Source organism: Apostichopus japonicus, chromosome 23, assembly GCF_037975245.1.
Source record: "Apostichopus japonicus isolate 1M-3 chromosome 23, ASM3797524v1, whole genome shotgun sequence".
In the NCBI taxonomy this organism is placed as follows: domain Eukaryota; kingdom Metazoa; phylum Echinodermata; class Holothuroidea; order Aspidochirotida; family Stichopodidae; genus Apostichopus; species Apostichopus japonicus.
Window position 1 is genome coordinate 12,411,494 of NC_092583.1, and position 27,270 is coordinate 12,438,763.

A 27,270-nucleotide genomic window follows, 5' to 3' on the forward strand; every position below is an offset into this window, starting at 1 on the left:
TGCCTTACCATAGTCATTCAAATGTGTCATTCCAGGGCAGAGATCATGCTGTGAAAGGGTTATAAATACGTAATCTGTTTCGTTTTTGTAACAGCTTGGCCGTTCTACTGATTCATTTGGTCTGTGAAGTTTTAGGCCTATAGTTGATTCCTGGTCATTTCCTTCCTGCGTACAGTGGTACACAGTAGGCTGGGTACTACTACTGTACTGTATCAGTTTCCTGTTTGACAGCATTCAAAAGTGAAATTTAAATGTGGACAGTTAAAAAGATATGATTCACATTGCTGACCTGTGAAGCTATATTGCTTATGCCTCTTTCAACTTGGGCAGGATACATGTATGGACTTGCAGTGGCGTTACTGGTAGTGAACGCCTGTTGGGGGGGGGGGTGGGAGGAGGCAACTCGAGGGTGTGTGTGAAAAGATTAGCACCAGGGAAGAAACTTTTGGGACATACCCTGAACATACTATACTTGACAGTTCAACTCATTGTTTAGAAAGTTGTAAATTTCTATGATGGAATTAATAACCAAGTAAGGTGCTCTTATTCTTGGAAAAAATAGGACTATGGAAAGTATTCCATATATGGGGGTAGGGAGGAAACAGATGGAGGGGGTGAAAGGTTTGGGACCTGGGCAGAAAGAAATTTTGAGATAAATGCCCTAAACTGGTATCTGCAAATTTGAAAGATATAGCAAGTTTTCCACAGTCTACAGGGGTTGGGAGGACAAACAGATGGAAGGGGTGAACAGGTTGGGTCGAATTGCACTTACTGTGAACAGACTCGTAAACTGTAACTACGCAGTTGCAACTTTCTACAACAAATGGCGTTGAATCAAATTCTATTGTATCGTTCAAACAGTAGGGTGAGCGGGGTTGTAGGCTTGAGAAATGTACTTAAAACAATTCCTTGCACTTTGACTCTAGTATACATGGCAACAAAATGTTTATTGCTTTAGTTCAAATAATTCTCTCAGACTTCATATCTCAGATGGGGGAACAGGTAAATTGGAGCATAGGAAACCATAAATTGCTGTCTGTTACACTCAAGTACCACATTCCCCAAAAATAAAAATTAATAGAGGACAGACAATGGAATATTTTAGTAGTATTATTTACCTCGCTGAAGAAATAGAGTCCTTAACCAAATTCCTCTGTAGAACCAACATTTCAAATGAGAATTTTCACTATTTTTAAGCCACAATGGGCAGTGTTTATTGGCATGCTTTACTGTACTTCAACCTTACCCATAGACCTCCAAATGTATAGATGTATACAGTACCTTATTAGCAGTAGAAAACCTTCACAACTTTGGAAACTTTAGACATAGGTAAATATTAGTTCCTTAAGTATGCCAGACAGAAATATTGTGTTGTGGGTGTAAAACTCGAGGAAAGATAACAGCAGTTCTATCTTAACCAGAATTTATTTGTTTGAGATAGTGGATTTGCTTCAAGAATAAAATTAAAATTGGTTACAAGCTAAAATTACAAGTGTCTGATCAATATTTGTTTTGACAATCAAAAAGTGGATTGCTGTGGCACCAAACTGATGGTCTAGGCAATCAGCAACAGGTACAAATTGAGCAAATTTGACCCACCTTAAAACAAAATAGATCTGTGGTACTGTAGTCTAAGTCACATTTAAAATTGTATTATCAACGTTTTGTCGTAGATGTTAACTTCCATCATTAAAATGCTGAATGGTCAACAAAAAGGAAATGGGTTTAAAAGAAAAATTTGCAACAGCACTGAAATAACTGATAACAATATCTGTTCTCAATCGATGCCAGTGCTTCTATAGAAAGTTCAAAAGAATTATCAGTACTAGTGCACAGAGTATATCATTAAAGACATTGAAGACTCGCCCCAAACCGCGTGCCGCGCTCTGAAAAAGTTAACTTTCCGTTGCTTGCAAATGACGTTTTCTTCTTGTCGAGCTACAAAATACCTTGTGATACTGTACCTTGTTATCTTTTATCTAGACCTGAGATGTCCACGCTGCTATGTACACTGTGTTGTGGGTATTGACCGTAGATGTATGTACTGACTGTACACTAGTGTCTAAATACCCATGGCAGCAAGCTGTGTGTGTATTTTCTGGGATCGATGGTGGTGTCTAACACTTAGACACTTAGGTGTCTAAAACTAGTTTAGATTACCGGAATGAGACGTTTCTTTGTGCACGAGTCTTCACAACCTTTAATTACCTAAAGTGCAAATTTATCAAAGTGCTCAATTGGTCACTGTTTTGTTTGTTTTTTTTTACTCCCCCTCACACAGAATGAATCTAGATATATGTCTAAAGTATCTACTTTGTTCAGTACAGTTAGTTATATATATTTTGAGTTAAAAAGATAAACTTGAATAGGAAATGTTTTGATGAGCATGCCAAAATTAGGTCAGGACAGGCCTATAATTACATGGAATGCAGGACCTACATTACTATACTGTACAGTATGGAGCAACAGAGAGTGCATTGTTTACACATGTATACATGTCAGAATAGAGAAAGATCTTGGTAATGAACTCATATTCGGGGAGTTTTGAAAGATGTATGCTGTCCTTCAAGACGTGATTGTCATTGCTTGTGACAAAAATTTCTGATACTCAAAGCTTCGACCTGTGTCTTTGTTGTTCAAGGTAGATTTGAAGGCAGAAAATATTGGCTTGGCTTAAGAATAGTTGAAATGGCTTAAAAATAGTTGGAATGGAAAACTGGACATTTTGCAGGACCTACATATACTGTACAGTATGGAGCAACAGAGAGTGCATTGTTTACATGTGCACATGTCCGGATAGAGAAAGATCTTGGTAATGAACTCATATTCGGGGAGTTTTGAAAGATGTTTGCTGTCCTTCAAGACGTGATTGTCATTGCTTGCGACAAAAATTTCTGATACTCACTCAAAGCTTCAACCTGTGTCTTTGTTGTTCAAGGTAGATTTGAAGGCAGAAAATATTGGCTTGGCTTAAGAATAGTTGAAATGGCTTAAGAATAGTTGGAATGGAAAACTGTGGGCATTTTTTGGTGAAAATTATCTAACAGTGAACACAAAGTGAGAAGACTTTAGATGAGAAATCAGGAATTGAGACCCCAAAATGTGCTGGAGGCGTTGATCCAGACTTTGCGACTCTGAGCCAGAGTCATGTAACTTGCAAAAGCCTTGGCCTATTTCTAGCTTAATTGTTTGAACAATCAGGAAGAAAACTTGCAAAAATTAAGGGTAGAAAAAGACACATAGACTACTTTCTTACAGGATCAATGTTATTATCCAGGTATTCTTTTTTGAAGAGGGGGGGGAGGGAGGGAGGGATGGAAGTAAAATACTAATTAATCGCCTATATACCAATGAGATCACAAAGAGGAATAATATTACAATTGAATGTCATCTTTCAGAGGGCTATATTTCGGGTGGAATGGTTGAGTGGCAATAATTTAGTTTACCTTATCCACTGCGACTCCAACTCCAGCGGAAAATATCCTGTTAGGGAGATATGTAGTCCAACATTTATGAAATAATGTAGGCCTATCTGATGATTTTCTCATCACCACTCCAACTCGGGGAATAAACTCTTAGGGAGATGTGCCATTCTCAAAAGTGGTTAAAATTTCCCCACAGCGAGTGACTCCAGGCCCTGCCCAAAAATTTGCTGTTAGAAAAGTGTTGAGTATTCTATAATTCCTAAGGAATGCTTAAGGCAATACATAGGTTTACATGTGACATTGAAAATTGACTTGGGCTTGTAATCAAGTCTTATGTTATCGGGATTACACATTCATTTCATCTCAAATCTACAAATAGGCATAGGCCTATAGCCTATGTTTATTTCTTCTAGTTTCGCTTTTGTATTAACCCTGCGTGTGGTAAATTGTTCGCATAACTAGGACTTGTCCAAATTTAGCCTAAGCTATGGTGTATGGTGTATGTATAGTTAAAAAGTTCCAAATTTTGCAAGCCAATTTGCAGTGCAATAAGTAACCACGTATGAACTATGAAGTGTCAATAGTGTTAACGATAGGCCTACAGTCAGTTACGGTCCACAAAAGTTGGTACTTGCCTGACATTTAGCTACATTGATTTCGAGCTTAATTTACGCACATTTTTAGTAGAAGTGCCTAACATGTAAGAAAACCTTCGTTTTTTTCTTTTTAATACATACGTTTGACGTAGTTACCTGGATAGCGCCTTCTGTCCCCATAAATAGCGAAAAAGGTCCCAGTCGATTCGCTTCTTTGGCGGAGAACCGTACTTGACGTTGTTTACGAATTCAAGGTCATGGGGCAACTTGCACGACGTACAGAACAACAAAACTTACCTTTGGACGTCAACGTGTTATTTTTGCGATGTCGTGTATTTGCACAGTAATCTGAGCCAAATACTTTAATATATTCAAGTAGGACACTTTTATAAGCAATCTAACCCAACTAACATCGCTAGAACGTTGAAAGCAAATATTATTAAAGATCGCAGTCTGATAAAAAACGTTCTACGTCATTCGATCTCTGCACGCTGCAAGCCATCCAAAATGCTTTATCAAGTTTAGCACCAGCATAACAGCTTGGGAAATCATAACCTGCCTGAGCGACTGAAGAACAGGGGAACATCTTCTTAGATATGTTACCAGGATACAGATCTGTCATGAAAGACGTTCATTAAAAAAAATTATCTTTGTTTTGCATTATCTATATTGAATTAACATTGATACTTTGATTGCACTCAGTATAGTCAGGATATGTCAAAAGAACGTTTATCATTTATAAGCATATACGTCCCGACCACCATAGGATACAAGTCAGCTATACCTATCCACGAACAATTGTGTGACCTTCGACTGACAACCTTTGCCAAGGCTTGCACTGTTATTTCCTAGGCCAGACCTAGAATGATTGATTATATCAGAATGTAATGTTTATATGTTATTTGGACTTAATAATTAGGCTTTTAGCAAAATCTTCAAAGGCCGAGGCTGATTCCTTCCAACCAACGAAGCATTCAGTTGTCATGATCACTTGGAAGATGTGCTGGTTTGGATTTGTAGGTTGTACAACTACTGAACCAGCCGAGGGATATGGTAGACCTACAGCATGAATAAAAGACAACAACTTTGCTAAAGATCATCATTATGAATGATACATGCTACATATGCTTATTACGTAATTTTGTTCTGATGATCTCAGATTTTTTAAGAGACATTTTAGGATGTAACAAAAATGTTTAAATTTCAACATATGGTCGAGTCATACCATCTTTGACAAACTTGAATCACAATATAAAGCTGCCAAAAAACAATTTACTCTTTTTTTGTAAGAATTAAAGGTAATCAGCTGGAGAGGGATTCATGCAGCTCCCAAATTGGCTAAAAGTTTAATGTCCAATGATAATTGGAAAAGTGAAATGATTTCAGTATAGGCTATATCGTATAGCCTGCATAGTACATGATATGCTTTGAAAGTAGCACTGAACCATGTTGAATAGCAACAGCATACCGTCTCTAATTCCTCAAAAATTATGCGTTTCTAGGGATTTTTGCATGATGATGAAGGCTACTATTATCCATTGCTCGAAGAAATAATTGATAGTCAGGCATGGTCACATGATTCCATATCAGTCAATCAGAGTCAAGAATGAAAATAAAATGATAGCAAGGGGTTGTAGAAAAGTAACAGTTTTGACAATTTGGGGGAAATAAGTGGAGAATTCACAGCAAGGCTAATGCGAAGAAATATTAATCATCAACCCACCACCATGCGCAATAAATAAAACACATTCAAAACAGTGAGCACTATGTAATTAATAATGGAAGCTTTAATCTTTGAATGCAGTAACATTGAGTTTGAATTTCTATTCCTGTAAGCATGGATATTTAAGCCCTATCGTAAAATTTGCTGAAACAGACTCAGATGCAATTGCATTGATTGCGTCTTCAACTTCGAACAAGAGCATGGCTTCGCGAAAACCTCTCGTAACAGTTTCCACATTGACTGACGCCTCGCACCGTTCTTTGTTAGTCATTCCCCAGATCAGACACATGTTTCCTAAGTTATCTTCGATATCAGGTTTTAGTTGTTCTGCCAAGGCACAATAGTCATTCTTTGTTCGATGACAATCACAGTAGTCGAAGTCTGGTTTTATGAGGCCCGATTGGTAATCCATGCTCATATACTCATCAAATTCATGTTGTATAATGTCTGGCGGAAGGACGCAGGAGTCATGGAGACGTTGGAAGGTAAGCTTCAGTACGTCACTTCCGTTACGCATTTCCAATTTACCTTCATCAAGTAGGATCTCGTCTACAGGGAGGTAATTAAACATAAAGTTCGGCTTTGGAAAATCTCCCCGACTCCGTTCATAAAATACTGAAAGAGCCAAGGAATGGAATGGAAGGTGACTTTGTGTACCAGTTAGAAATGGGATTGATACGCTGACCTCAAGACCGTAGAAGAGGGGGTTGTGTGGGTCCATCCCATTCTCAAAATCAGTTAAAGTGATGGGACCGAAGTCAAAGTACATTGGGTGTTGGTCCTCCTTGATTAAACCCGGAAATATTGGAGAGTCAGGAAGGAACAACCTTGGACCTGTCAGGGATTTAACAAATGACTGTTAAAGAGTATTTGCAAAGTATAGAAAGAAGTCGTGGTTAGAATTAAGAAATAACTGGAACTGGAGAAACAACATGGTAGGGTGGAGCGAAAGAGGAGTGTACTTACAATATGAGGACCCGTTGAAAAGTTCCACTATTAGATTTATTTTCAATGGAATTCAAAAAAATGCCACTTCCCACACACCTATGTGTAAGCTTCATTCATGACTTGTTCACAGCATCCTCAATATAAGTAGTGCGTCCTATTGTAATCATCTTGTAATCACAATAGAATAAATCCTTGACCGTCTTTCTTGTTTCTTTTTCTTTTTTTTTCTAATCGTCAAGGAAGTCAATATGAGTAACAAGAAGATATCTTTAATTGAACATGCTACATGAATATCTGTAAACGAAATAGCAAAACTTGCGATATACAATGCTCTCTAAATTCCACCTTATCTCACTGAGACGGGCTAATCTGTATTCATGTTTTGGCATGTTTGAGTTGAACTATATCTTTTTTTAAGGAAAGTGAGAGACACATATTTTGCGGTCAGCGTCTTAATATAATTTATATGTGTTGACGACAAGCACTGTACGTTGAAACAGTATATTGTGTTCGCCGATTGGAAGATGGTGTTCCCCTTTTCGCTTGTCTAAACTACCTGGTTGCGTTTCAAAATCATTCCACTAAATTGTAGGGTGACTTTAAGTTGTAGTTCTCTACAATAAAAATAATAACTGCTAGTCATCGAGTTTGTGCGTGCTTCTGTACTACTTTTAAGTTTCAGAAATAACCATCGGACATATTATAAAGCTTAACAATTAAAGTAAAAATATTCAGTAAGTTCCTCAGATACAACAAAAAACGTCACATCAGAACATTATAGTAGAAGTTATTGTCTCAAATAAATGCAATATAATGCATTATTAATTTGTCACAAAAAACAATTTTTAAATAGCATCCAACAATCCAACTTTATCCAACAATGTAGTAATATTAAGATGTAAGAGCCTATACGTGTTTACAAATTAGGCAATATCATAAATGTTTATAGCTGAATATTTTTGGGGAAAAACTACAATAACTTTGGAAACATTACCGTACTACCAATATATATATCAAGACTAAGATTCGGCCATAAGAAATCCTTTCATTCAAATTACTGGAAAATTGGTCTATAGCATTTCTTTTCCACTTACTCTGACAGTCTCCATTCTGATCGTGCCACTGGTCTAGTTGATCCTGGACAATTTTTCTGCTAACAGGGATGAAAAAACTAACACCTTCCCAACGAGTATGACCAACGGTTATCTCCTTGGCACTGATTGTTTGCTCAAGTAGGATCGCTAAACAGATAAAATAGCGAAAAACTTCAGTTCGATGCTTTTTCGTCAAAACTTTATACTCCATGATGTCGGATATACCGTTTAGAGTATATGGTTATAACTATTCTGAATAGTGACATGTAAAAACCTCTTTTAGTTAATATTTAGAAGTAGTTTATTACTTATATATATTTATTGATTCATCCACATTTCACTAACGAAAACAGTTTGTGATATTGCTGGTCAGTCTTCAATCAAGCAGTTTAGATACATCTTTTTATTAGGACAATTATTAAATACTCATTATATTGATTTGTTGGACCGTATAAAATATTTTTCTTCTTTCATACGATTTTACCACTTTCACTTGGATATATAATTCAAACCATATCCGTAAGGGGGACATTGGTTTTGATGACCTCAACAAAGCGATTAACTGTAGCTTAATATTACCATATGCTAATAATATTGGAGCCACACAATGGTTTTCTTCGTTTGTTAAGTTTACAACTTTCTTTAATGGCTCTTCGGTATATATGCTTGGATGATTTCATTGTCAAAAGTGACGGAGAGAAACTGTAGCTGTTGGGTTAAAACAGGCGATGGAATAGCAATTTATAATGAATGAAATACCTAAAAGTGTTTATTAAACATGAATTGAATACCGATTAACATTTTTTATAAACACTTCAAGAATTTAGATTATACCCGATGATCGGCAAAATGATAAATTGAATGGTTTGATATATTAAAAGAGTTTCAATGGGAAATTGATGCGATGTTTGACGTGAAAGTGAGCCAATGACGTCATGGAAGCTGTATTGAAGCACGCACATTCATTCCGATGCTGTAGTTGATACGATATTGGTGAGGTAACAAAAACACTGTAGTGTGAACATACTATAATTGATACACATTGATAACAATACAATTTGATACCCAACAAATTATAACATCGTGCCAATTATTTGGCTGCACATTCATAATCCAAGCACCGCACGACAAAACATCGATCGAAAGGGAAGTCCTTTTAACTTCATGGTCGGTGCTCATTTATATTTGTTATTTCAATATGTTATTTATAATAGAAGTTCCACTATTTGCATACAGTTTCAAGTGATTTCAATTTCTAGACTTGTAAGCATGGACATTGAAAGTCCACCGTATAGCTTCACGAAATAAACTCGGACGCTATTCCATTTATTACGCTCTCATTGACTGATGTCGCACACGGCACTTCACGTGTCGTTTCCCAATTCCGACAGAGGTCTCCTATGTTATCGTTGACAACAGGTTTTAGTAGTTCTACCAAAGAACAGAAATTATTCCTCGTTGGATGACGAACGCAGTAGGCGAAGTATGGTGTCCTAAGACCCGATTGAGAATCCGCGGTATATTCATCAACTCGATGTTGGAAAGTGTCTGGCGGAGGAACGCCAGTAAGGGTCATGGAGACTTTGAAAGGTCATTTTCATTTCGTCACTTCCGTTTCGTATTTCCAATTTACCATCATCAAATAGAACCTCGTCCACGGAGATATAGTTAAAAGGAAACCCGCGACTTCCTTTGTAAAATATTGAGAGGGCCAAAGAAATGGAAGGAAGTTGACCTCGTGTTCTAGTCAGAAACGGGAGATGTACAATGACCTCGGTGTGCCATTAAAGAGCGGGTTATGTGGGTCCATTCCATCTTAGAAATCAGTCAAAGTTTTGTTACAAAATAAGTTTAAAAAGTATGGGGTATTCTATAATTCCTAAGGAATGCTTAAGGCAATACATAGGTTTACATGTGACATTGGAAATTGACTCATGCTTGTAATCAAGTCTTATGTTATTAGCATACAGCCTATATGTATTTCTTCCAGTTTCGCTTTCGTGTTAACCCTGCGTTTGGTAAATAGTTCACATAACTAGGACGTGTCGAAACTTAGCCTAAGCTATAGTGTATCGATGTATAATTATAAAGTTCCAAATTTTACAAGCCACTGTACAGTGCAATAAGTAACCACGTATGAACTATGAAGTGTCGATAGTATTAACATGTTAACGATAGACCTACAGTCAGTTACGGTCCACAAAAGTTGGCACTGGCCTGACATTTAGCAAGTTGATTTCGAGCTTAATTTACGCACATTTGTACAAGAAGTGCCTGACATGTAAGAACATCTTTTTTTTTAATACAAACGTTTGAAGTAGTAACCTGGAGAGCGCCTGCTGTGCCCCAAAATAACAAAAAAAGGTCCCAGTCTATTCGCTTCTTGGCGGAGAACCGTACTTGACGTTGTTTACGAATTCAAGGTCATGGGGCAACTTGCACGACGTATAGAACAACAAAACTTCCCTTTGAAAGTCATCGTGTTATTTTTGCGATGTCGTGTTTTTGCACAGTAATCTGAGGCAAATACTTTAATATATTCAAGTGGGACATTTTTAATCAATCTAACCCAATTAACACCGCTAGAACGTTAATCGCAAAATATAACTAAAGATCGCAGGTCTGATAAAAAACGTTTATCGCCATTCGATCTCTGCACGCTGCAAGCCATCCAAAGTGCTTTATCAAGTCAGCACCAGCATAACAGCTTGGGAAATCATAACCTGCCTGAGCGAGTGATGAACATGGGAACATCTTCTTAGATATGTTACCAGGAAACAGATCTGCCATGAAAGACATTCATTAAATAATTTATCTTTGTTTTGCATTATCTATATTGAATTAACATTGATACTTTGATTGTACTCAGTATATTCAGGATATGTCAAAAGAAAGTTTAGAATTCATAAGCATATACGTCCCGACCACCATAGGATACAAGTCAGCTACCTTATATTAAGACGAAACGAGATGGCTTATCAGAGGCGTCGATATCCACGAACAATTGTGTCACCTTCGACTGACAACCTTTGCCAAAGGTTGCACTGTTATTTCCTAGGCCAGACATAGAATGATTGATTATATCATCATGTATTGTATATATATATATATATGTTATTTGGACCTATTCATTAGGCCTTTAGCAAAATCTACAAAGGCCGAGGGTGATTCCTTTCAACCAACGAAGCATTCAGTTGTCATGCTCACTTGGAAGAGGTGCTGCTTTGGATTAGTGGGTTGTACAACTACTGCACCAGCCGAGGCCTTATGTTAGACCCACATAATGAATAAAATACAACAACTTTGCTAAAGCTCATCATTATGAAGTCTTAATTTCAACATATGGTCGAGTCATATATACCATCTTTGACAACAATATAAAGCTGCAAAAGGACAATTAACTCTTTTTTGTAAGAATTAAAGGTAATCAGCTGGAGAGGTATTCATACAGCTCCCAAATTGGCTAAAAGGTTAATGTCCAATGATCATTGGAAAGGTGCATTGATTTTCACGATAGGCTATATTGTATAGCCTGCATAGTACATGGTATGCGTTGAAAGTAGCACTGCACCATGTTGACTTGCAACAGCATACCGTCTCTAATTCCTCAAAAATTATGCGTTTCTAGGGATGTGTGCATGATGATGAAGGCTGTACTATTATCCATTGCTCGAAGAAATAATTGATAGTCAGGCATGGTCACATGATACCATATCAGTCAACCAGAGTCCAGAATGGGGGAAAAAATGATAGCAAGGAGTTGTAGAAACGTAACAGTTTGACATTTTGGGGAAAATCAGTGGAGACTTCACAGCAAGGCTAAATGCAAAGAAATATTAATCATCAACCCACCACCATGCACAATAAATAAAACAGTGAGCACTGTGTAATTTATGATTGAAGCTCTAATCTTTGAATGCAGTTACATTGAGTTCCAATTTCTATTCCTGTAGGCATGGATATTTAAGCCCCATCGTAAAATTTCCTGAAACATACTCAGATGCAATTGCATTGATTGCGTCTTCAACTTCGAACAAGAGCATGGCTTCACGAAAACCTCTCGTAACAGTTTCCACCGTGACTGACGTCTCGCACTGTTCATTGTTAGTCATTCCCCAGATCAGACACATGTTTCCTAAGTTATCATCGATATCAGGTTTTAGTTGTTCTGCCAAGGCACAATAGTCATTCCTTGTTCGATGACAATCACAGTAGTCGAAGTCTGGTTTTATGAGGCCCGATTGGTAAGCCATTGTGATATACTCATCAAATTTATGTTGTATATTGTCTGGCGGAGGGACGCAGGAATCATGGAGACGTTGGAAGGTAATCTTCAGTAAGTCACTTCCGTTACGCATTTCCAATTTACCTTCATCAAGTAGGATCTCGTCTACAGGGAGGTAATTATACATAAAGTTCGGCTTTGGAAAATCTCCCCGACTCCGTTCATAAAATACTGAAAGAGCCAAGGAATGGAATGGAAGGTGACGTTGTGTACTAGTTAGAAATGGGATTGATACGCTGACCTCAAGACCGTAGAAGAGGGGGTTGTGTGGGTCCTTCCCATTCTCAAAATCAGTGAAAGTCATAGGACCGAAGTCGATGTATATTGGGTGTTGGTCCTCCTTGATGAAACCCGGAAATACTGGAGAGTCAGGAAGGAACAACCTAGGACCTGTCAAGAATTTTAAAAATGACTGTTAGAGAGTATTTGCAAAATATAGAAAGAAATCGTGTTTAGATTTAAGAAATAACTGGAAAAGGAGAAACAAGATGGTGGGGTGGGGTGGGGCGGGGCGAAAGAACAGTGTACTTTCATTATGAGGACCCGTTGAAAAGTTCGATTTTAAGATTTATTTTCAATGTAATTCAAAATACGACTTCCCATATCACCTATGTGTAAGCTCTTTTTATGACTTCTCCATATAAGTAGCGCCTCCTACTGTCATCATCTTGTAATCACAATAGAATGAATCCTTGACCGTCTTTCTTTTCTTTTCTTTTCGAATCGTCAAGGACGTCAATATGCGTAACAAGAAGAGATCTTTAATTGAACATGCTACATTAATATCTGTAAACGAAATAGCAAAACTTGCGATTTACAATGCTCTCTAAGTTTAACCTTATCTCACTGAGACGGGCTAATCTGTATTCATGTTTTGGCATGTTTGAGCTGAACTATATCTTTTTTTAAGGAAAGTGAGAGACACATTCTTTGCGGTCAGCGTCTTAATAGAATTTATATGTGTTGACGACAAGCACTATACGTTAAAACAGTATATTGTGTTAGCCGATTGGAAGATGGTGTTCCCCTTTTCGCTTGTCTAAACTACCTGGTTGCGTTTCATAATCCTTCCACTAAATTGTAGGGTGACTTTAAGTTGTAGTACTTTACATCAAAATTCATAACAGTTATAGTAATCGAGGAATTGTATGTGCTTCTATACCACTTTTAATTTATCTGAAATAACCATCGTACATATTATAAGGCTTAACAATTAAAGTAAAAATATTCAGTAAGTTTTTCAGATACAACAAAAAACATTATCAGAACACATAAGTTATGGTCTCAAATAAACGTTTTTAATGAATTATTAATTTGTCACAGAAAAATAGTTCTGTTGTTGTTCAAATTAAGCTCGTACACATTGTTTTTGTCGAGATATGAGAATTTATCCAACAATGTAGTAATATTAACATGTAAGAGCCTATACGTGTTTACAAATTAGGCGGTATCACAAATGTTTAAAGCTGAATATGTTGGGAGAAAAAAACTAGAATAACTTTGGAAACATTACAGTAGCTATCAATATATACTATATCATGACTAAGATTCTGCCTTAAGAAATCCTTTAATTCAAATTGATGGAAAATTGGTCAACAGCATTTCTTTTCCACTTACTCTGACAGTGTCCATTCTGATCGTGCCACTGGTTTAGTCGATCCTGGACAATTTTTCTGCTAACAGGGATGAAAAAACTAACACCTTCCCAACGAGTATGAGCAACAGTTATCTGCTTGGCACTGCTTGTTTGCTCAAGTAGGATCGCTAAACAGATAAAAAAGCGAAAAACTTCAGTCCGATGCCTCTTGGTCAAAACTTTATTCTCCATGATGTCGGATATACCGTTTAGAGTATTTGGTACTAACTATTCTGAATAGTGACATGTAAACGCTCCTAAGCTAATATTTAGAAGTAGTTTATTACTTATATATATTTATTGATTCATCCACCTTTCACTAACGAAAACAGATTGTGATATTGCTGGTCAGTCTTCAATCAAGCAGTTTAGATACATCTTTTTATTAGTTCAATTATTAAATACTCTTTATATTGATTTGTTGGACCGTATAAAATATTTTTCTTCTTTCATACGATTTTACCACTTTCACTTGGATATATAATTCAAACCATATCAGTAAGGGGGACATTGGTTTTGATGACCTCAACAAAGCGATTAATTGTAGCTTAATATTACCATATGCTAATAATATTGGAGCCACACAATGGTTTTCTTCGTTTGTTAAGTTTACAACTTTCTTTAATGGCTCTTCGGTATATATGCTTGGATGATTTCATTGTCAAAAGTGACAGAGAGAAACTGTAGCTGTTGGGTTAAAACAGGCGATGGAATAGCAATTTATAATGAATGAAAGATCTAAAAGTGTTTATTAAACATGAATTGAATACCGATTAACATTTTTTATAAACACTTCAAGAATTTAGATTATATCCGATGATCGGCAAAATGATAAATTGAATGGTTTGATATAATAAAAGAGTTTCAATGGGAAATTGATGCGATGTTTGACGTGAAAGTGAGCAAACGACGTCATCGAAGCTGTATTGAAGCACTCACATTCATTCCGATGCTGTAGTTGATACGATATTGGTGAGGTAACAGAAACACTGTAGTGTGAACATACTATAATTGATACACATTGATAACAATACAATTTGATACTCAACAAATTATAATATTGTGCCAATTATTTGCCTGCACATTCATAATCCAAGCAATAATCCAAGCCCTTTTAACTTCATGGTTAGTGCTCATTGATATATGTTAATTCAATATGTTATTTATAATAGAAGTACCACTATTTGCATAGAGTTTCCAGTGAGTTCAACTTTCTAGACTTGTAAGCATGGACATTGAAAGTCCACCGTATAGCTTCACGAAATAAACTCGGACGCTATTCCATTTATTACGCTCTCATTGACTGATGTCGTACACGGCACTTCGCGTGTCGTTCCCCAATTCTGACAGAGGTCTCCTATGTTATCGTTGATAACAGGTTTTAGTAGTTCTACCAACGAACAGAGGTTATTCCTCGTTAGATGACGAACGCAGTAGTCGAAGTCTGGTGTCTTGAGACCCGATTGAGAATCCGCGGTATATTCATCAACTCGGTGTTGGAAGTGTCTGGCGGAGGAACGCCGGCAAGGGTCATGGAGACTTTGAGAGGTCATTTCCATTTCGTCACTTCCGTTTCGTATTTCCAATTTACCATCATCAAATAGAATCTTGTCCACGGGGATATAGTTGAAAAGAAACCGCTGACTACCTTTGTAAAACATTGAGAGGGCCAAGGAATGGGAAAGAATGTCACCTCGTGTTCTAGTCAGAAACGTGAGAGATACGATGACCTCGGTGCCATAGAAGAGCGGGCTATGTGGGTCCCTTCCATTTTAGAAATCAGTCAAAGTTTTGTTACCGAAATTAGTTAGAAAAGTGTTGAGTATTCTATAATTCCTAAGGAATGCTTAAGGCAATACATAGATTTACATGTGACATTGGAAATTGACTTGGGCTTGTAATCAAGTCTTATGTGATCAGGATTACACATTCATTTCATCTCAGATCTACAAACAGGCATATATCCTATGTTTATTTCTTCCAGTTTCGCTTTAGTTATAACCCTGCGTGTGGTAAATAGTTCGCAACTGGACGTGCCCAAACTTAGCCTAAGCTATAGTGTATCGATGTATAATTATAAAGTTCCAAATTTTACAAGTCAGTGCACTAAGTAACCACGTATGAAATATGAAGGGCCAACTGTATTAACATGTTAACGATAGACCAACAGTCAGTTACGGTCCACAAAAGTTGGCACTGGCGTGACATTTAGCTAAGTTGATTTCAAGCTTAAGTTACGCAACTTTTCACTAGCAGTGCCTAACATGTAGGAAAACCTTCGTTTTGTTTTTAAAAAACACGTTTGATGTAGTAACATGGATAGGGCCTACTGTCCCCATAATAGCCAAAAAAGGTCCCAGTCTATTCGCTTCATGGCGGTGAACCGTACTTGACGTTGTTTACGAATTCAAGGTCATGGGGCAACTTGCACGACGTAGAGAACAACAAAACTTCCATTTGAGCGTCAACGTGATATTTTTGCGATGTCGTGTATTTGCACAGTCATCTGAGCCAAATACTTTAATATATTCAAGTAGGACACTTTTAAGCAATCTAACCCAATTAACATCTCTAGAACGTTAAAAACAAATCGCAGGTCTGATCAAAAACGTTTTTCGTCATTCGATCTCTGCACGCTGCAAGCCATCCAAAGTGCTTTATCAAGTTAGCACTAGCATAACAGCTTAGGAAATCATAACCTGCCTGAGCGAGTGAAGAACAGGGGAACATCTTCTTAGATATGTTACCAGGATACAGATCTGTCATGAAAGACATTCATTAAAAAAATTATCTTTGTTTTGCATTATCTATATTGAATTAACATTGATACTTTGATTGCACTCAGTATATTCAGGATATGTCAAAGAAAGTTTAGAATTCATAAGCATATACGTCCCGACCACCAGAGGATACAAGTCAGCTACCTTATATTAAGACGAAACAAGATGGCTTATCAGAGGCGTCGATATCCACGAACAATTGTGTCACCTTCGACTGACAACCTTTGCCAAGGGTGGCACTGTTATTTTCTAGGCCAGACCTAGAATGATTGATTTACATCAGAATGTAATGTGTATATGTTATTTGGACCTATTCATTAGGCCTTTAGCAAAATCTACAATGGCCGAGGCTGATTCCTTTCAACCAACGAAGCATTCAGTTGTCATGCTTACTTGGAAGATGTGCTGGTTTGGATTTGTAGGTTGCACAAATACTGAATTAGCCGAGGCATTATGATAGACTTACAGCATGAATAAAAGACAACAACTTTGCTAAAGCTCATCATTATGACTGATACATGACATATGCTTATTACGTAATTTTGTTCTGATGATCTCAGAATTTTTAAGAGACATTTTGGACTGTAACAAACATATGTTTAAAGTTCACTACATATGGTTAAGTGATATAGACCATCTTTGACACAATTTGAATCACAATATACAGCTGCCAAAAGACAATTTACTCAATAGCAATAGAAGGTAATCAGCTGAAGTTGGCTTCAGCTCCCAAATTGGATAAAAGGTTAATGTCCAATAATCATTGGAAAAGTGCATTGATTTTCAGGATAGGCTATATTGTATAGCCTGCATAGTACATGATATGCTTTGAAAGTAGCACTGAACCATGTTGAATAGCAACAGCATACCGTTTCTGATTCCTCAAAAATTATGCGTTTCTAGGGATTTGTGCATGATGACGAAGGCTGTACTATCCATTGCTCAAGAAATAATTGATAGTCAGGCATGGTCACATGATGCCATATCAGTCAATCAGAGTAAAGAATGAAAATAAAATGATAGCGATGGGGTTGTAGAAAAGTAACGGTTCGACAGTTTGGGGGAAATAAGTGGAGAATTCACAGCAAGGATAATGCAAAGAAACATTAATCATAAACCCAACACCATGCACAATAAATAAAACACATTCAAAACAGTGAGCACTGTGTAATTAGTAATGGAAGCTTTAATCTTTGAATGCAGTTATATTGAGTTCCAATTTCTATTCCTGCAAGCATGGATATTTAAGGCCTATAGTAAAATTTCCTGAATAGTCAGATGCAATTGCATTGATTGCGTCTTCAACTTCGAACAAGAGCATGGCTTCACGAAAACCTCTCGTAACAGTTTCCACATTGACTGACGTCTCACACTGTTCTTTGTTAGGAAATCCCCAGATCTGACACATGTTTCCTAAGTTATCATCGATATCAGGTTTTAGTTGTTCTGCCATGGCACAGAAGTCATTCCTTGTTCGATGGCAATCGCAGTAGTCGAAGTCTGGTTTTATGAGGCCCGATTGGTAATCCATGGTGAGATACTCATCATATTCTTGTTGTTCAATGTCTGGCGGAGGGACGCAGGAGTCATGGAGACGTTGGAAGGTAATCTTCAGTACGTCACTTCCGTTACGCATTTCCAATTTACCTCCATCAAGAAGGATCTCGTCTACAGGGAGGTAATTAAACATAAAGTTCGGCTTTGGAAAATCTCCCCGACTCCGTTCATAAAATATTGAAAGAGCCAAGGAATGGAAAGGAAGGTGACTTTGTGTACCAGTTAGAAATGGGATTGATACGCTGATCTCAAGACCGTAGAAGAGGGGGTTGTGTGGGTCCATCCCATTCTCAAAATCAGTGAAAGTGACGGGGCCGAAGTCAAAGTACATTGGGTGTTGATCCTCCTTGATTAAACCCGGAAATATTGGAGAGTCAGGAAGGAACAACCTAGGACCTGTGAAGAATTTCAAAAAGGACTGTTAGAGAGTATTTGCAAAGTATAGAAAGAAGTCGTGTTTAGAATTAAGAAATAACTGGAACTGGAGAAACAAAATGGTTGGGTGGGGTTGGGCGAAAGAGGAATGTATTTACATTATGAGGACCCGTTGAAAAGTTCCACTATTAGATTTATTTCAAATGGAATTCAAAATACGACTTCCCATATTACCTATGTAAGCTTTATTTATGACTTGTTGACAGCATCCTCCATATAAGTAGTGCCTCCTAATGCCATCATCTTGTCATCATAATAGCAGAAATCCTTGACCGTCTTTCTTTTCTTTTCGAATAGTCAAGTAGGTTAATACGAGTAACAAGAAGAGATCTTTAATTGAACATGCTACATGAATATCTGTAGGCGAAATAGAAATCTTGCGATATACAATGCTCTCTAAATTTCACCTTAACTCACTGAAACCGGCTAGTCTGTATTAATGTTTTGGCATGTTTGAGTTGAACTATATCTATTTCTAAGGAAAGTGAGAGAGACATACTTTGCAGTCAGCGTCTTAATAGAATTTACATGTGTTGATCACAAGCACTGTGCGTTAAAACAGTATACTGTGTTCGCCGATTGGAAGGTGGTGTTCCCCCTTTCGCTTGTCTAAACTACCTGGTTGCCTTCATAATCCTTCCACCAAATTGTAGGGTGATTTTAAGTTGTAGTACTTTACAATAAAAATAATAACTGCTAGTAATCGAGGTTGTACATGCTTCTATACCACTTTTAAGTTTTCAAAATAAGCCATCGGACATATTAAGAGGCTTAACAATTAAAGTAAAAATATTCAGTAAGTTCCTCAGATACAACAACAAACGTTATATCAGAACACTATCTAAGAAGTTATGGTCTCAAATAAACGTTTCAATGCATTAATAATTTGTCACAGAAGAATTGTTTTAAGTAGCATCCAAGGATGTTCTGTTGTCGTTCAAATTAAGCTCATAATCATTGTTTTTGTCAAGATATGAGAATTTATCCAACAATTTAGTAACATTAACATGTAAGAGCCTATACGTGCTTACAAATTAGGCGGTATCATAAATGTTTAAAGCTGAAAACCAGAATAACTTTAGAAACATTACTACCAAAATGTATCCTTTATCAAGACTAATATTCTGCCTTAACAAATCCTTTAATTCAAATTACTGAAAATTTGGTCTACATCATTTCTTTTCCACTTACTCTGACAGTCTCCATTCTGATCATGCCACTGGTTTAGTCGATCCTGGACAATTTTTCTGCTAACAGGGATGAAAAAACTGACACCTTCCCAATAACCATGAGCAACAGTTATCTGCTTGGCACTGATTGTTTGCTCAAGTAGGATCGCTAAATAGATAATATAGCGAAACACTTGAGTCCGATGCTTCTTGGTCAAAAATTTATTCTCCATGATGTCGGATATATCGCTTAGAGTATTTGGTAATAACTATTCTGAATAGTGACATGTAAAAGCCTCTTTAGTTTATATGTAGAAGTTGTAAATTACTTATACATATTTATTGATTCATCCACATTTCACTATCGAAAACAGTTTGTGATATTGCCGGTCAGTCTTCAATAAAGCAGTTTAGATGGCTTTTTTTTATTAATATAATTATCAAATACACATTTTATTGATTTGTTGGACCGTATAAAATACTTTTTCTTCTTTCATACGATTTTTCCACTTCAACTTGGATATATATTCCAAAAACAAAGCAGTTAATAAGGGACATTGTTTTGATGGGCTCAACCAAGCGATTAACTGTAGCTTGATATTACCAATTGCTAATAATATTGGAGCCACACAGTGGTTTTCTTCGTTTGTTAAGTTTACAACTTTCTTTAATGGCTCTTCGGTATATATGCTTGGATGATGTCATTGCCAAAGGTGACAGAGAGAAACTGTAGATGCTGGGTTACAACAGGCGGTGGATAGAAGTTAATAATGAATGAAATATCTAAAAGTGTTTATGAAACATAAAATGAAAACCATATAACATTTATGAACATTTCACGTTCAGGAATTTAGATGATACTTGATGATCGGCAAAGCATCAGCAATAAATTGAATGGTTTGATTTATTGATATTATTATACCGTTGCTGTGGCCGAGTGAATAAAGGCGGTGGCATTTGAAGCAATGTAAGTGTAAGTTGTAATGCATAAGCCCTTCCGGGCTTCTCCCATATTTGTGGTCACTTAAGCGTCGTAAAAATCACTACTGATTTTTATACTATTATTATTATGATCATTTTTATTATTATGATTATGATTATTATGATTATGATTATTATGATTATGATTATTATTATTATTATTATTATCATTATTATTATTATTGTTATTATTATTATTATTATTATTATTATTATTATTATTATTAATACTATTATAATTCTTATTATGATGATGATGATGACGACGACGACGACGACGACGACGACGACGACGACGACGACGACGACGATGGGGATGGGGATGGGGATGGGCATGGGGATGGGGATGGGGATGAGGATGAGGATGAGGATGAGGATGAGGATGAGGATGAGGATGAGGATGAGGATGAGGATGAGGATGAGGATGAGGATGAGGATGAGGATGAGGATGAGGATGAGGATGAGGATGAGGATGAGGATGAGGATGAGGATGAGGATGAGGAAGAGGATGAGGATGAGGATGATTATCATGAACATTATTATTATTATATAAATAATTATATAAATTAAAAAAGTTTAAAAATATGTTTAACATGAAAGTGATTCAACGACGTCGTTGAAGCTGTATTGAAGAAAAATATTCAAATATCGTGCCAAATACTTGGCTGTACATTTGTAAACCAAGCACCGTGCATCATAAAACATCATTCAAAAGGGAAGCCCTTCTTACTTAAAAGGCATTGAAGACTCACCCCAAACCGCGTGCCGCCCTCTAAAAAAAGCTAATTTACCGTTGCTTGCAAGTGAATTTTTTATCTTGTCGCTGCAAAATGCAGACAGTAATGGAAGGAGATACCTTTTAATCTTTATCTGGACCTGAGATGTCCATCGCTTCTATGTACACTGTGTTGGGGGTATTGACCGTAGCTGTATGTATTGACTGTACACTAGTGTCTAATTACCGATGGTAGCAAACTGTGTGTGTATTTTCTGGGATCGATGGTGGTGTCTAACACTTTTGTTATACCTCATTCGAAACCAGGTCAGATTACCGGCATCAGACGTTTCTTTGTATGCGAGTCTTCACTCCCTTTAAGGTCGGTGCCTATTGATATGTAATGTTTTTCAGGGAGTATCACTCCCGGATAAGCCCTATGGCAGGGTTGTCCAACCTACGGCCCGCGGGCCACAGTCCGGCCCGCCGCAGGGTTGCGTCCGGCCCGCCAGAGATGCTCTACGGTGCGAAATTTTAGTGAGCAGATTTATTGATAACAATTTGAAGCTATATAATCAATCATTCGAACCTTCTGGGTCCAAAAAACTGCATACAGGTCAGTTTGTGTGACACTCTCTCAGCAGAGGGGAGGGGGGGGCGGCTGGACTTTATTCATCTGTTATATCAGAAAGGAAAATAAATCAGTACGCTCAGCGCGCAGTGTGCACATTTTGTTGCCTTGGCCTTCGGGCCGAAACAAATCGAAAAAACGAGCGTAGGGTTCATGCGGCTCCCTCCTTCATCATAATCATCCATGTGGCCCTCCTCTGCAAAAGGTTGGACAACCCTGCCCTATAGGGTTCTTTAGTACACTTCCTTTGGCAAGTTTTGTTTCTTATCTCCTTCTATGTTATATGACATACTTTTGTTATGATACACTAAATAAAAATGAAATGTTAATATGTTATTAATAATAGCAGGTCCACTATTTGCATAGAGTTTCGAGTGAGTTCAAATTTCTAGACTTGTAAGCATGGACATTGAAAGTCCACCGTATAGCTTCCCGAAATGAACTCGGGCGTTATTACATTGCTTACGCCCTCATTTTCGTACAAGAGCATGGCTTCACGGAAACTTCTTGAAGCTCTGTCCACTTTGACTGATGTCGTACACGGCACTTCGCGTGTCGTTTCCCAATTCTGACAGAGGTCTCCTATGTTATCGTTGATAACAGGTTTTAGTAGTTCTACCAACGAACAGAAATTATTCCTTGTTGGATGACGAACGCAGAAGTCGAAGTCTGGTTTCCTGAGACCCGATTGAGAATCCGCGGTATATTCATCAACTCGATATTGGAAAGTGTCTGGCGGAGGAACGCAAGGGTCATGGAGACTTTGAAAGGTCATTTTCACTTCGTCACTTCCGTTTCGTATTTCCAATTTACCATCATCAAATAGAATCTTGTCCACGGGGATGTAATAAAAAAGGCAACCCGCGACTTCCTTTGTAAAATATTGAGATGGCCAAGGAATGTGACCTCGTGTTCAAGTCAGAAACGTGAGAGATACGATGACCTCGGTGCCATAAAAGAGCGGGTTATGTGGGTCCCCTTCCATCTTAGAAATCAGTCAAAGTTTTGTTACCAAAATTAGTTAGAAAAGTGTGGGGTATTCTATAATTCCTATGGAATGCTTAAGGCAATACATAGGTTTACAAGTGACATTGGAAATTGACTTGGGAGGTAATCAAGACTTATGTTATTTACAGGATTTACAGGATTACACATCCATTTCATCCCAGATCTACAAATAGGCATATAGCCTATATTTATTTCTTCCAGTTTCGTTTTGGTATAAACCTTACGTTTGGTAAATAGTTCGCATAACTAGGACGTGCCCAAACTTAGCCTAAGTTATAGTGTATCGATGTATAATTATATAGTTCCAAAATTTACAAGCCACTGTACAGTGCACTAAGTAACCACGTATGAACTATAGAGTGCCAACAGTATTAACATGTTAACGTTAGTCCTACAGTCAGTTACGGTCCACAAAAGTTGGCATTGGCGTGACATATAGCTAAGTTGATATCGAGCTTAAGTTACGCAAAATTTTACTAGCAGTGCCTGACATGTAAGAAAACCTTCATTTTTTTTTCTTTTTAATACATACGTTTCACATAGTGACCTGGAGAGCGCCTACCGTCCCCCAAAATAGCAAAAAAATCCCAGTCGATTCTTGGCGGACAACCGTAATTGACGTTGTTTACGAATTCAAAGTCATAGGGCAACTTGCACTACGTACAGAACAACAAAACTTCCCTCCCTGTGAACGTCAACGTGTTATTTTTGCGATGTCGTGTATTTGCACAGTAATCTGAGCCAAATATTTTGATATATTCAAGTAGGACATTTTTAAGCAATCTAACCCAATTAACACCGCTAGAACGGTAAAAAACAAATATTATTCAAGATCGCACGTCTGATAAAAAAAACGTTTTTCATCATTCGATCCCTGCACGCTGCAAGCCATCCAAAGTGCTTTATCAAGTCAGCACCATCATAACAGCGTAGGAAATCATAACCTGCCTGAGCGAGTGAGGAACAGGGGAACATCTTCTTAGATATGTTACCAGGAAACAGATATGTGAGGTCTTTGTTTTGCATTATCGATGTTGAATTAACTTTAATACGGTAATTTGATTGCACTCAGTATATTCAGGATATGTCAAAAGAAAGTTTAGAATTCATAAGCATATACGTCCCGACCACCATAGGATACAAGTCAGCTACCTTATATTAAGACGAAACAAGATGGTTTATCAGAGGCGTCGATATCCACGAACAATTGTGTCATCTTCGACTGACAACCTTTGCCAAGGGTGGAACTGTTATTTCCTAGGCCAGACCTAGAATGATTGATTCACATCAGAATGTAATGTATATATGTTATTTGGACCTATTCATTAGGCCTTTAGCAAATCTACAATGGCCGAGGCTGATTCCTTTCAACCAACGAAGCATTCAGTTGTCATGCTCACTTGGAAGATGTGCTGGTTTGGATTTGTGGGTTGTACAACTACTGAACCAGCCGAGGCTTTATGTTAGACTTACAGCATGAATAAAACACAACAACTTTGCTTAAGCTCATCATTATGAATGATACATACTACATATGCTTATTACGTAATTTTGTTCTTATGATCTCAGATTAGTTAAGAGACATTTTGGGCTGTAACAACATATGTTTAAATTTCACTACATATGGTTAAGTGATATAGACCATCTTTGACAACATTTGAATCATAATATAAAGCTGCCAGAAGACAATTTACTCAGAAACAATAAAAGGTAATCAGCTGGAGAGGGATTCGGCTCCCAAATTGGCTAAAAGTAAAATGTCCAATGATCATTGGAAAAGTGCATTGATTTTCACGATAGGCTATATTGTATAGCCTGCATAGTACATGATATGCTTTGAAAGTAGCACTGCATCATGTTGACTTGCAACATCATACCCTCTCTAATTCCTCAAACATTATGCGTTTTTAGAGATTTGTGCATGATGATGAAGGCTATACAATTATCCATTGCTCAAAGAAATAATTGATAGTCAGGCAAGGTCACATAATGCCATATCAATCAGTGTCAAAAATGAAAATAAAATGATAGCGAGGGGTTGTAGAAACGGAACAGTTTGACATTTTGGGGGAAATTAGTGGAGAATTCAGAGCAAGGCTAATGAAAAGAAACATTAATCATAAACCCAACACCATGCACAATAAATAAAACACATTCAAAACAGCGAGCACTGTGTCATTAATAATGGAAGCTCTAATCTTTGAATGCAGTTACATTGAGTTCAAATTTCTATTCCTGCAAGCATGGATATTTAAGCTCCACCGTAAAATTTCCTGAAACAGAGTCAGATGCAATTGCATTGATTGCGCCTTCAACTTCGAACAAGAGCATGGCTTCACGAAAACCTCTCGTAACAGTTTCCACATTTACTGACGTCTCGCACTGTTTTTTGTTAGGAAATCCCCAGATCAGACACATGTTTCCTAAGTTATCGTCGATATCAGGTTTTAGTTGTTCTGCCAAGGCACAATAGTCATTCTTTGTTCGATGACAATCACAGTAGTCGAAGTCTGGTTTTATGAGGCCCGATTGGTAATCCATGGTGAGATACTCATCAAATTCTCGTTGTACCGTGTCTGGCGGGGGGACGCAGGAGTCATGGAGACGTTGGAAGGTAAGCTTGAATATGTCACTTCCGTTACGCATTTCCAATTTACCTTCATCAAGTAGGATCTCGTCTACAGGGAGGTAATTAAACATCAAGTTCGGCTTTGGAAAATCTCCCCGACTCCGTTCATAAAATACTGAGAGAGCCAAGGAATGGTGGGGAAGGTGACTTTGTGTACTAGTTAGAAATGGGATTGATACGCTGACCTCAAGACCGTAGAAGAGGGGGTTGTATGGGTCCATCCCATTCTCAAAATCAGTGAAAGTGATGGGGCCGAAGTCGAAGTACATTGGGTGTTGGTCCTCTTTGATTAAACCCGGAAATACTGGAGAGTCAGGAAGGAACAACCTAGGACCTGTGAAGAATTTCAAAAAGGACTGTTAGAGAGTATTTGCAAAGTATAGAAAGAAGTCGTGTTTAGAATTAAGAAATAACTGGAACTGGAGATACAAAATGGTTGGGTGGGGTTGGGCGAAAGAGGAATGTATTTACATTATGAGGACCCGTTGAAAAGTTCCACTATTAGATTTATTTCAAATGGAATTCAAAATACGACTTCCCATTTCACCTATGTGTAAACTTAATGACTTGTTCACAGCATTCTCCATATAAAGTAGTGCCTCCTACTGTCATCATCTTTTCATCACAATAGAATAAATTCTTGACCGGCTTTCTTTTCTTTTCGAATCGTCAAGGAAGGCAAAGTGAGTAACAAGAAGAGATCTTTAATTGAACATGCTACATGATATCTTTAAACGAAATATCAAAACTTACGATATACAATGCTCTCAAAGTTTAACCTGAGACGGTTTAATATGTATTCATGTTTTGGCATGTTTGAGTTGAACTCTATCTATTTTAGAAAGGTGAGGGAGACATACTTTGCGGTCAGCGTCTTAATAGACTTGCTATGTGTTAGTGACAAGTACTCTACGTTAAAACAGTGTATTGTGTTCGCCGATTGGAAGGTGGTGTTCCCCTTTCGCTAGTCTAAACTACCTGGTTGAGTTTCATAATCCTTCCACCAAATTGTAGGGTGACTTAAAGTTGTAGTACTTTACAATTACAATAATAACTGCTAGTAATCGAGGTTGTACGTGCTTCCATACCACTTTTAAGTTTAAAAAAAATAACCATCGGACATATTATGAGTCTTAAAAATGAAAGTAAACATATTCAGTAAATTCCTCAGATACAACAAGAAACGTTATATCAGAACACTCTCAAAGAAGATTATGGTCTCAAATAAACGTTTTTAATGCATTATTCATTTGTCACAGAAGAATTGTTTTAAATAGCAATCAAGGATGTTCTGTTGTTGTTCAAATTAAGCTTATAGACCTAGCTTGTTTTTGCCGAGATATGAGAATTTATCCAACTATTTAGTAATATTAACATGTAAGAGCCTATACGTGCTTAAAATTAGGCGGTATCATAAATGTTTAAAGCTGAATATTTTTTGGGGAAAACCATAATAACTTTAGAAACATTACTACCAATATGCATCCTATATCAAGACTAAGATTCCGCCTTAAGAAATCCTTTAATTCAAATTACTGGAAATATTGGTCTGCAGCATTTCTTTTCCACTTACTCTGACAGTCTCCATTCTGATCGTGCCACTGGTCTAGTCGATCCTGGACAATTTTTCTACTAACAGGGATGTAAAAACTAACACC

At 37.3% G+C, this 27,270-nt stretch overlaps 3 protein-coding genes across 5 annotated transcripts in view; all 3 read right to left on the reverse strand.

Moving 5' to 3' along the window:
- LOC139965071 (band 3 anion transport protein-like) overlaps positions 1–4,321 on the reverse strand; it is a 43,938-nt gene extending 39,617 nt beyond the window's left edge. The window contains exon 1 of one of the 3 annotated variants that reach the window (XM_071967253.1): positions 4,178–4,321. The gene's annotated coding sequence lies outside the window, so the exon portion shown is untranslated. Of the gene's footprint in view, positions 1–8; positions 55–4,162 lie in introns of those variants that run through there. The other 2 variants (XM_071967256.1, XM_071967257.1) reach the window with 2 other exon arrangements.
- Positions 4,322–17,565: 13,244 nt separating this feature from the next.
- Positions 17,566–19,942, reverse strand: LOC139964516 (uncharacterized). Its single transcript, XM_071966132.1, has 2 exons — positions 19,671–19,942; positions 17,566–18,440 (listed from the first exon to the last, which is right to left on the reverse strand). The coding sequence occupies exons 1-2, from the start codon at positions 19,879–19,881 to the stop codon at positions 17,710–17,712; spliced, it is 942 nt and encodes a 313-aa protein (XP_071822233.1). The 5' UTR covers positions 19,882–19,942; the 3' UTR covers positions 17,566–17,709.
- Positions 19,943–24,002: 4,060 nt separating this feature from the next.
- LOC139965064 (uncharacterized) overlaps positions 24,003–27,270 on the reverse strand; it is a 3,492-nt gene continuing 224 nt past the window's right edge. Inside the window, exons 1-2 of the mRNA XM_071967246.1 lie at positions 27,186–27,270; positions 24,003–25,946 (exon numbers count right to left, since the gene is read on the reverse strand). The exon at positions 27,186–27,270 is cut by the window's right edge and continues 224 nt beyond it. Of these exons, the coding sequence (XP_071823347.1) occupies positions 25,213–25,946; positions 27,186–27,270 (819 nt within the window). The 3' untranslated portion in view covers positions 24,003–25,212. The remainder of the gene's footprint in view (positions 25,947–27,185) is intronic.

What these genes read in the sequence shown, in the direction of transcription:
- LOC139964516 (XM_071966132.1), bottom strand. Translation starts at nt 19,881, where the DNA reads ATGGAGAATAAATTTTTGACCAAGAAGCATCGGACTCAAGTGTTTCGC. An exon ending in TCAGAATGGAGACTGTCAGA is followed by an intron (nt 18,441 to 19,670) that starts GTAAGTGGAAAA and finishes AATTCTTCACAG; the next exon opens with GTCCTAGGTTGTTCCTTCCT.